The sequence below is a fragment of the Protomyctophum bolini genome, assembly GCF_963924005.1.
Source record: "Protomyctophum bolini genome assembly, chromosome: 17".
In the NCBI taxonomy this organism is placed as follows: Eukaryota; Metazoa; Chordata; class Actinopteri; order Myctophiformes; family Myctophidae; genus Protomyctophum; species Protomyctophum bolini.
The window spans coordinates 11,382,441-11,394,399 of NC_137878.1; the positions used below are offsets into that span (position 1 = coordinate 11,382,441).

General features: G+C 45.1%; 1 protein-coding gene across 1 annotated transcript in view; it reads right to left on the reverse strand.

The window, feature by feature from the left end:
* Positions 1–8,864: 8,864 nt before the first annotated feature.
* irx1b (iroquois homeobox 1b) overlaps positions 8,865–11,959 on the reverse strand; it is a 4,105-nt gene continuing 1,010 nt past the window's right edge. Inside the window, exons 2-5 of the mRNA XM_080787443.1 lie at positions 11,285–11,524; positions 9,991–10,858; positions 9,641–9,701; positions 8,865–9,150 (exon numbers count right to left, since the gene is read on the reverse strand). Coding sequence (XP_080643569.1) covers positions 9,099–9,150; positions 9,641–9,701; positions 9,991–10,858; positions 11,285–11,524 — 1,221 coding nt within the window. The 3' untranslated portion in view covers positions 8,865–9,098. The remainder of the gene's footprint in view (positions 9,151–9,640; positions 9,702–9,990; positions 10,859–11,284; positions 11,525–11,959) is intronic.

The window sequence follows — 11,959 nt, forward strand, 5'->3', positions numbered from 1 at the left end:
ATTTGCAAACCAATGAAGCTCATGCCCCAGACAGCTTGAGAATGTAAAAGGATAGCAATTGCCATTGTGACATTTTAACTGTATACAAAGATAATGACACACGCACACGCACACACACCCTCTCTCACTCACTCACTCACTCACTCACTCACTCACACACACACACACACACACACACACACACACACACACACACACACACACACACACACACACACACACACACACACACACACACACACACACACACACACCCTCTCTCTCTCTCTCTCTCTCTCTCTCTTTCCAACTTTCAATTATCTCTCAATCACTTAACTTTCCCTAAAATGTTCTCTTACGCCACTTTGGATTTAGTTTTTTTGCTTTGACTTCTTTTGTCATTCCTTCGACTACACAAATTTAACGAAAAACAGAAACAAGAAAAAAACCTTTGTGATTGTTTGTTTCTCTAATTCCTCAACTAGGGAATAACGCATTTGTAATGAATCCAAATGAGCATCAGATGTAATTGAAGAGCTGTTCTGTCAGGCCGGGACCGCTTTGTATTCTCATATCAGAGGAGCTCTCCGTCTCTCCCCCACAGTGTTCAGTGGAGGATGAGAGCGCCACTGTCCCTAGGACTCCGGCGCCCTCCTCTGGGCATGTTAGGGTGTTACATTGTGAAAAGACAGCTTTGTGCGTGCGTGTGCGTGGTTTAGAGTTTATGTTTCGTCGGCGCGACAGTGTCAATTCAATTCAATTCAATTCAAAATGTCAACCTCTCCTCCCACCCCCACCCCTAGTAATAATTCTGCATAATTATTATTCCTGGATGTGCACATAAACAATAAGATATGAAGGAGATTCCAGTCACTACACCGAATGTGCACCTTCTGTGTGAGTACAAGTTACAAGCATGCATAACAGCATAACATATATTTCGATATGAAAATGTACTGCTCAACTAGGAAACATTTGTCTACAAGAAGCTGCTCTGTGACATAATATATAGCATAGGCCTACTAAATCTTTTTTTTATATGAACCAATCTGTATGGTAGAGTAGGACAATGTTAAAGGTGCAGTAAGTGATTTTCTAAGTGTTAACTAGTAGCTCTATATTCGGATAGTATAATCATTGCAGACTGGAGTGTCTATAGACACTGATTCGCTCTGAAATAATATATATTCAAAGATTTGAGGCACATTTTCAAAAAAGATTTTTCAAAAATAGCAGACCTATGAGCTTGTAGATCTGCTATTTTTCAATAGCTTAAGATTAACATTCCGGCCCCCCCCCCCCCCCCCCAAAAAAAAACAGAAAATGTGTTCAGGTTTCAACTATAACATCCAATCAGGACAGAGAACTCGATCACACAGCATATGACTGCAGGATAAACAAAAGACGGTGGAAGTAATGAATGACACGAATAAATTAGCAGGTACATTTGAAAGAGCTGGAGAGACCCCTGTTAACTGGTCTTCAACAGGGGCCCCAGGGGCCCCTGCTCAGAAATACTGCAGGAGGGCCACCAAATATGTGTGTGATAGATAGCCTATACCAGAGGTGGGCAACTTTGACGATGGCGAGGGCCAATATAGTTCCACACGAGTTCACTCCAGAGGGGCCACAGTGCATATTACTGTCAATCTGTCATAGCAAAAATATCCGATCTACAAGCTCAAAACGCGTCGCAGTTGTAGATCGGCTATTCTTGCTATATTTGAATTGAAAACCTGAAAAGTAACCTTTTTATTGAATTTTAAATGCATTTAGTTATAGTTATGTTAACTTTATGAACTGTTAACATAACTACATTGGACACAAAAAAACAATAACATTTTAATACTAGTCATTAAGTAATAGTCATATAATACTAGTCATGAAGTAATTAAACCGGGGTTGGAATTGTAACAGCTGAAATCAATACTATATCAGTATTCTGATGTTAACATGCGGGCCGCATTAAGTGAAGGTGGGGGCCGCATGTGGCCCCCCAGCCGCCAGTTGCCCACCCCTGCAGGCCTATACTTGTGCCCCTGCATGCATAGGAGAAAGTATCCATTCCTGTAACACATTATTTTCTCATTAAACGTAATTAATTTAATCTAATCAATTTCTCTCCTGTCAAACCAGTTGCTCTCCACCCTGCTCTCATGCAATACAAAAATATGCATGTCACACCCAACAGAATATGTGAACTTCTGTTGATTGACTTAATCGGTCAAAGGTCTTGGGTCTTATTATACCGGTAGTTTAGTTCTATCTATACTAACGATTATCATCCATTTGAACTAATGTGTAAAGTATGTACCAGCCATAGTAAAGGTAGTAGATAGTAAGGGTCCAGGGACCTATAACATGATACTGTCCGTTTTTTTCCTCCTCTTCCAAAATCCTGCTATAGCATTGTATTAAACTGATAGGGTCACATATTGTATTTGCTTGTGTTTACTCCATATTGTCGGTGCGGGGGGGGGGGGGGGTATAGCCTGGCCCACATTAGGGCCCCCAGTGGAAGGCCCCGTGATCCTTGCTATGCGTATAGGGCCCAACGACCGTCCCCAGGCACACATCAGAGGTCTCTCTCTCACTGTGCGAGTTCATCTGCGCGTCAAGTGACTGAAACGGTGACACCACGGCGTGGATGACAGAGTCACACGTGGATAGCAGGACATTAAGTGCTTCTTCTTGTGGATCGTTGACGTTCCCCGGAGAGCGCGCCGGGGTAATCATTTCCTCAGATTGCTCCTGTGGGGAATGAGGCTGTAGGTATTCTGTGTCCTCTCCAATCACGTCGCTGATGGAGAGCCGCATAAGCATCTGTGACAGTGGGAAGGAAACCAGATCCCCAGCCGTGCGGGCGGGCGGGCCGTGCGTGCGTGCGTATGCGCGTGCACGTGTCCCTCTCAGATAAACACTTGGCAGGGCTCCTCTGCGGCCCCTATACCCCCATGGGTGTGTGTGTGTGTGTGTGTGTGTGTGTGCATACACACAAGCACACACACGCACACACACACACACACACACACACACACACACACACACACACACACACTTACACAGTTGTGCACACACACAATTTATCAGATGTGAGAGAGGTTTGCAAGCTGGACAGGGTTAATATACTCCATTAAGCTCTATTACCGTAAATGATTCGGGCAGATGAATGAAGACTCGCATTACTACTCGGTGTGTGTGTGTGTGTGTGTGTGTGTGTGTGTGTGTGTGTGTGTGTGTGTGTGTGTATGTTTTAATTGATCCATGAGCCATTCATCATTATCTTTGTATACAGTTAAAATGTCACAATGGCAATTGCTATATCCTTTTTATATAAATTCTCAAGCTGGCTATAGGGCAGCTTCATTGGTTTGCAAATAATGACTTGCAAGTACTGCAGGGCGACCATATTTTCAAAACGTGTCGGGCCGGGACCCCCTTTTGGTGTTTTAAGCATTATGTTATACTTTAGCTATTGAAAAATAGCAGATCTACAAGCTCATAGCGCGGCACCGAATATCTTTGAATACCGGTATATATATTCTTTCAGAGCGAACGTTTTTAACTCAAATCTTTGCTTCTGAGGGGTTCCTGGAATTACATATTTTCAGATGGGGGTCGGTGGCCAATTACATAAGGGGTCCTTGACATGAAATATTGAGCACCACTGAAGATACAGAAACATAGGTATTTCAGAAAACTGTCAGAATTTAAAGGACATCTTTTAATTCGACGTCAGGCCTAAATGGGTTAAAACGCACTGCACTGTGCAGTTGTGCACATACAGTAAAGTATGCACACTGTCCATTAGGTGTTTGCATCGGGATAGGAGACAATTATTTCTTTGCACTTAGTAGCCACGACGTATATTGAGTTGACTGCACCTTTCGTGCAATACCATGAACGGCGTTTAGATAATATTAATAAAGATTTGTGGGACACGACATTAAAAACATCAATTTAAGCGCTGACAGCAAGTATATTCTTCTTATTATTATTATATACCGGGAGGAACATTCTACAAAAGAATAACACTTCTACATCTATTCGCAATGTGAGCTTATAGAGCAGCTATTTTCTGCAGAGAGATTTGGTGTAGAGGGGGAAAAAAGGGGCAGAGCCTGCTATAAACCCCTCGAAGACCCCGGTTAAAGTAGAAGTGTGAAGTGTGAATACGGTGAAAACTTGGTAAAATAAAATAAAAATAAAATAATAATTTGGTAGTGAATGTTGAAAAACTGTTCCACAGATATTTGTCTGGACTCTGGTCCACACACACATCTTGAAACGGGGACGATCCTGTACAAACCATAAAGTACTGCAATGTCGTTGCAGAAACATTGTATGTAGATATTAAAAAATATATGTTTTTCATAAATGAATGCATAACTGCATTATGCGATAGTGTCACACAAAAGTTGCGAAGATAGCAGATCTACAAGCTCATGATGATGACGTGTTGTGAGATTGTAGATCGGCTGTGTTCACTCTTTTTAAATATTTTTTAAAGGAATGAAAAGGGATCGGTATTGGACATATACTGTATATACGTTTCCACCTGACAGAAACTATGGACAAAATCAAAAAGTGGCTTTGACGAAGGCAACCACCTGCAACGCTCCACAGTACGTTTCACAAACTCCATACTCTAACAGAAAGCACCAGAGAGAGGCAAAGTAAAATAAATAAAAATAAAAAAGACTAAAAAAAACACTGTTGTGCTTCGCTGATCTGTGAACAAAGACTCGCAGAGTCCTCGAGTCCCCTTCTGAGACTCTCCCAGTGGCAGGCTAAGCTAAGATGCTACGACAGTGAATATGAGCACCGACTCAAAATGGCTGAAAGGAGGCAGTGGTGCGAACACTCAACCATGAACTCTCTTCTCCTAATCTGCTCCTTATATACATTCTTCTCCGAGATTATTGTCGTGAATAGCCAGCGAACAAGAGGAGAGACTTATCGCTCCCTGTGCTTTCATAGTATTTGTCGTGTTGTATCTCCCCCTGTATATTAAATTTGTCTACTTTGAGGCTCGGACAATGTTTCCTATTTGTCTGCGTGGTACTCGCAGCTGCAAAACGACAATCAACGGAGGCCAAGGAGCAGCTCTTGGTAAACTTGCCATTGTTGTGTTTGTTGAATTACCCATGAGTTTTGATACCTCGCTTTAGTACAGAATGGTCTAATACCACTAATCCCTATGAAAGAACAGTCAATGGTGTAAATTCCTCCTATGATATCTCGGGTAGGCCAAACATTTGCTCACTTACGTATACATTGGGTTACGGAAAATTATTCTTTTGACAACATTACAACAACAGCTTTAACCCAACGCCCCGCTTATCCTGCAATGACACGTATTACTTTCATTGCGGTGGGAGGTACATTTACATTTCAAATTACATCTCAGCATGAGGAATGTGTATATGCATGCACAATGCACGCACGCACACGCACACACGCACGCACACATACACACGCACGCACACGCACACGCACACACACAGAAATGCATGTATTGTAAACATGCACATAAACGCACCTGCAGGTGTGCATGCACCACACCCACACCCACACACACACACACGCACACGCACGCTCGCACACACACACTGACACACACACACACACACACACACACACACACACACACACTGCACGTCTTTAGAATCCGTTGAGATGTTAGCTAGCTCTAATTGCAGATATACAGGCAACATACTGTAAGTTATAGCCATATGAAAAGAACAACTTCACGTTTCATGTATCCATGAGCGTTTGATTTTATAGAAAGGTTTGTAATGTTTATGCTGGCCAGCTGCTTTTTTCTTAGACCTTGGTATGTCAAGCGCTCCATAACCACATAAAGCACACAACATGGCGACGTGCTATACAGTACACATTGTGAACTTGTAGATAGGCTATTTCTGAAGATTTTTTTTATAAGTTTGACATTTTTTGGATAATGTTCACATATAATGGCCATGCCCAAAAATAGGGACACTGGGGTTAAAGTGGCTATGAGCCTTTTTGGCAATCAAACACTGGGCCTCTCTGACCCCCTCTTTCTCTCTCCACACACACACACCTCTCTCTCTCTCTCCTCCTTTTCTCCTCTGATGGGCCTTTTCAACGTCTCCACCCTGGCCTTCTCTTTCTCCTCTCCTCTCCTAGGCCATGTCCTTCTATCTGCTCTGGCCCTCTCAGCGGGGCTATAGAGCCCTAACTTGTCTACATTTACCCCCCGTGTTGACTGGCCAATGGGGGCGAGCGCTCCGAGAGCCCCTCCTCGGGGAGGGGACACCTCCTATTCTCCGTTAAGTCAGCCCACGCTCTCTGTTTTCACGACCTTTCACCCCCCAGGCCATGGCAACAGTGGCAGGAATGTCAGCGGTGATTGGCAGGATAAAGAGGATGGCCCCTCTCTCTTCCACAAGCGGATTTGAGACACTTTGAGGAGGAACAATGGCGGATTTGGCCCTGATTGGATCACTGATGGGCTGATGACTGTCAAAAGAGCATCGTCGTCTTTACATAAGCCTGATTATCTCTGCATGGAGGAGGAGAAGAGAAAGGGGATGTGGCCATAGGGGGGGAGCGGTGGGGAGTTACTCCCCCCCCCCCCCCCCCCACGGGGTGCCTGTGAAGGGGATAGGTCCACACACGAGGCCCAGGCTGTGGGGCCTAGACCTCTCTCATCCACTGGGGGCCTTTAACAAATCTATTCAGGCGACCAGGGGACACACCTCATGCATGTGGCTAACACAGGAGGACAGAGGATGAAGGTGGGAGTGTGTGTGTGTGTGTGTGTGTGTGTGTGTGTGTGTGTGTGTGTGTGTGCGTGTGTGTGGGTTGGTTGGGGGGGGGCATGACGGCACATGTAGGCAATCATTGTCCACATTTTAACCATTGAGAGAGAGAGGGAGTGGGAGAGAGTGACTGAGTGAGAGAAAAGAGCAGTGGGACGGGGAAATCAAAGACAAATCCCTCACATAATCTGGCTCTTTAATAGGGATTAGAACTCACCAAAGAGCCTATATCAGAATACCAAAGCACCAAATGAGGGTTCTACTCAAGCCCAGAGCTCGGAGGATACAACTTTTAAAAGAAAACTATACTCGAGAATGAAGGATATTTTTATCGAACTTCTCCGTTTCAACGGGAGCTTTTTGGGTGACTTTCCAAAACTTGCCCATTACAAAGTGTCCAGTTTAACTTTCAAGATTTATTTTTTCTTCGTTGCCTCGGGCCAGAAAATAAAACGTGGCTCAGATTGCTCAGAGAGACACTCTCTCAGTAAGTCCAAAGAGGTGGAAAATTGTTTGTACTCTCCAATCGGTATAGCAAACAATTTCAGACACAACTGAGGCCGATGAAACGGCCAGTTATTTTGAGAAACATCCCGCTAAGATCATTGATGTGGTACTCTGAAAGAATGGTGTATTGTTCGGGATACTTGGAAGGATGAAAGTGTGTTTGGCCAGAACTGTAGTGTAGAAACACTGAAACACTATACTGTGTAGGACAGAAAGTGGCTGATAACTCTCTCTCTCTCTCTCTCTCTCTCTGCAGTCCCAATGGCAGTCTGTCACAGTTGGCAGAGACAGTGAAAATGGCCTCAAGTGCCTGGCTCTGATTCCTTCAGCGCTCACATCAATGACAGTTCTCTCTCTCTCTCTCTCTGTCTCCCTCTCACACGTACGCACACACGCACGCACACAAATGGGTCGATGGTGGCAGCACATTTCATTTGGAAAGAGGATGGAAACGTACAGTATATAAGCAGTTGAACCTGTTATTATGAGCAATGATTCTGACACTCACCCGCTTTTCTTTCTGTGACGTGCAGTGCAGAAAGGACACATGACAGATCTGTATCTTTAAAAAAAAACAAATACTGAAAGACACATCCCCTATCCTCAAATTCCATTCCTCTAGTAAATCATTACGTCCAGTTGTTGAACTCCAGTTTATAGCCAAACTTTTTTTTCCTTCCATTCTTTCTTTCTTTTTTTTTTACACAGAAAGGTGGCAGCATTGAGTCGCGTTTTCACATCGAACACAAAACTTTGTTCCTCTCATGCTCTCGCCAACTCCATGGGAGCCTGCGGGTAGATATATTATATAGGCCCACTGACTGCTATGCTATGAGCTTCTTTTTTCTACACACATCTAGTTTCAATAGCACTCTCTCGACTCCCTCCCTCGCTCTTCGCTGTCTCGCGGCCTGTGAAGGTAAGAATGGCCGCGACCTCTTCTTCTCATCGAGCCTATACTCCCCCCACTCTACCCCCCGTGCCGCCGCACCCCTAGGCTACCGGCTGCTGGCCTTTTCTGCCGCCGTCAGATCCATATTTCTGAGGTGGTGGTGGTGATAATGATGGCAGCGAGGGGGCTAATCCAACATTAAAGCCAGAGAAAGCCAGGCTATGAGGCACACACAAGCACCAAGTTCACAAGGTTTGCCGAAAACCGTGGGCTGGAAATCTTCAATTTCAGCTTCCGCAGCGCTTGCAGTAAGTTGAGAGCCAGTCACGCCAGTGGTGTAAAAGTGTAACGTCAACGTCATCATTCACACACATTTTTGGCCAGAAAGCACATTTCATTTGGGTGCGATATATGTTTCTTGCAAAAAAAAGACGCCATCGTTGTATGGCCGGCGCCCGGCGGTGAGGATATTGTTGAAGTTGAACAGGTGTGCAATTTTCTCCCATTTGCAAAAATCAGATTGTAGCCTATGGCCTAACTCTAATTAGATTTTTTTAATGACGCGACAGAAATAAATTAGATACAGGGGAAATAATCTTTAAAAATAAATGACTATGATCACATTTATTTATTTTGCCAAAAAATATATCATTTTAAAGACAAGTTCGTATCCTGTTATTTACAATTTTCGATATGTCTCCATTCACAATAAAAAGGAGGAAAAACAGACATAACATAGAAGAAAGATATACAAGCAATTTCTTTTTTTTGACCAGAAACATCTCTTTCGCATGGAGGATAGGCTAAAGCAGTAATAAGCTATGACAGCTTTCTCCTGTCGAAAAAGAATATCCTTCATTAAATTGTTCTTCGTTTAATAGAATTGTTCATTTTAAGGAATTTGATTTCCCGTCTCATAACGTTGTTGTCAGAACTCGCTGTTGTGCGGCTGCTCCGTGGTGAGGTCTAGATTTGATAAAAGGAAAGAAAAAACAAAAACAAAAAAAAAGACACACGTCAGCGAAATTAAATGAGTTTTTTTACACCAAAATAATCAGGCCTTATAGTATACTTCCCTCAAATGACACACTACTGGTTCTCAATCTCCACCTATATCATATTCCTCAGCATATGTGCGTTTACCGAGGGGGGCGTGAATAAATTGTGGGTGGATTATTTAAATGACACGGTTGGCAATAGATAAGTCACTGTTGCGCCCCCGTAGGACATATTAGACTGTGCCCAGCCAGGCGTTAAAGTGGTGATTCAATCACTTCACATGATTTATGAGCGGAGGTCCCCGCGAAGCACTGAGGTGGAACACTATTTACCTCGGCGTCAAGGTTCATTTAGCCGCAGCTTAACACAACTAAATAAAATGATAAAACACCAGTGGTTGATATAATGCCATAATAATAATAATAATGCCATATTAACTTTAGAGCCATCGCCATACCTGTCAGCAATCAGCCGAAACGATGATTTGGGGGAATCCGGCCTGTGGTCGCTTTCTTCATCTATATATAGAGAAACAATTAAGGGTAGTAAATTAATTTATCAATGCATATAGCCTATATGTTATTTCAATCGTCATCATCAAACTTAAAACAGACATGGAGACTTGCAGCAGAGCTTAATTTGCGTCAAGCATTAAGTCTCATTAAGCTTGGGCTATATAGACCTTGCCATGCGAGGATGTCGCTTGCCAATAACAGCAAAGGAGAAGCTTGTGATATAGTTCCTTTTGACAAGCGATGCCGTCGTAATAGTATTAATTCGTCTCGTTTTAACTTGTCCATTCATTACCGTCTCGCTTTGGACTGCAGCTCCCCGACGACTCCTCGTCGCTCTCGTCCTCCGTGCCCGAGGCTCCGGGCCCGGTCACATGCACCAGCCGCGCCCCCGGCGAGTGGCCGTGGTGGAGAGGCAGGTGGCCGGCCGGGTTGTTGTTGTTGTGATGGTGGTGGTGGTGATGGTGGCCTCCGAGGAGCGACCGCATGTTCAAAAGCGAGTTGGCGTTGAGAAAAGCAGCGCTGGTCCAGTTGTGCAGTTTGCCAATCTGGCACGTGTATATCCCGTGATGCGCCGCGGGGAGCAAGGCCGGGTGGGCGCTAGGGTTCAACGCCGGACTGTGGGGAGAAGGGTGCCCCGCGGACGGCGCTCTGATGTGCGTGGTGGTGCTGCCGCTGTCGGGGCTCGTGGCCGTCTCGGCCAGGGACCAGATTTTGGGCTTGGCCTGCGCCGGTCTACTCTGGCACGTCTCGTGCCTACCGGGGGAGTTATCCACGGCGAGTTTCCCCGTGCTGGCGGGTGTCTTTATGAGAGAGATGGGCTCCTCGCTGACTCCACCAGACAGTGTTCTGTGGCCCTCCGGGGTCTTATTGGAGGACTCTTGGTGGCCCGTGAGGCCCTCCTCCCCCGCCTTGTTGCCGGAGCACGGCTCCGTGCCCCCCACGGGGGTCACGCGGTCTGCAGACTCGTCCACGGCGGGCCTCTCCGGGTCGACCGTCTCCAGGTCGATCTCCTCGTCCTCGTCGTCGTCGCTCTTCCCGTGCTCCTCGTCCTCGTTGTCCGAGCTGAAGATGCGCCCGTCGCGGTCCTCGGCGCTGCGACCCCACGTCACCTTGTTCTCCTTCTTCAGGCGCCGGCGCGCGTTGGCGAACCACGTGGACACCTGGAGACGAGACGAGTCACGAGACGATTAATATGCATTAGGGCCACCACACTAAAACACTTTATTATTCTTTATATAATAGATAAACTTTTATTTGTTGTTGATAAATCATGTGACCAATGTGACGTCATGTGGGTCAATACATCATCATAATCATACTGTAGGCTTGGCCTATATAGGCCTACTTAACAGCAACTTGCAATTTCCCAAAATGTCTAATTGTAATAGTTGTTTTGGGTTTTTTTTTAAATAATGAATGAAATGAACAGGCAAGCTGTCACTGTCACTGCATTACTGTCACATTAAATGGCAAAACCGTCACTTCGTGTGTGTACACACGCACGCGCGCGCACACACACACACACACACACACACACACACACACACACACACACACACACACACACAGCACACACGCACACACACCTGTGTGAGTGTCATCTTGGTGATGATGGCCAGCATGATCTTCTCTCCCTTGGTGGGATACGGGTTCTTCTGGTGCTCCTGCAGCCAGGCCTTCAGCGTGGACGTGGTCTCCCGCGTGGCCGTCTTGGCGCGGGACGGGTCTCCGTACGGATACTGGCCGTACGGATAGAAGCCCTGCGTGGCGTGCACGGGCAGGGCGGGGTGGCCTCCCGGGCCGTCTTTCAGGTCATATTGGGAGCCCTATAGATCGGTGACAACCAATTTTTTTTATTTATGAATTGAACAAGGTTGGACCCTCTTGTAAACAAGTGTGATGCTTTATTGGGTCGTCCACTCACAGTTAACAGTCTTTGTATTGAGTTTGTGCTTGAAATGTATACTGTGATCCTGCAAACTATAAATATTTCAATCAATCATCAATCGATTATATAGACTGCATGCGGCCTTCAAACTTTATAGTTCACGTGTACAGTGTGCTGACATTAATTAATCCAATCTGGCTTTCTGGAAGGCCCCTCGGTCGTGACATGTTGATGCATAATCTCGGCATAAGAACAAAACAATAATAAAAACAACCTTTATATCTCCAAACGAAATTGTTCTGATCGGTTTTGTCTTGTTTATAACATCATGCCAACAATATCCGTTTTCATAGGCTAGTCCTATATATAATAA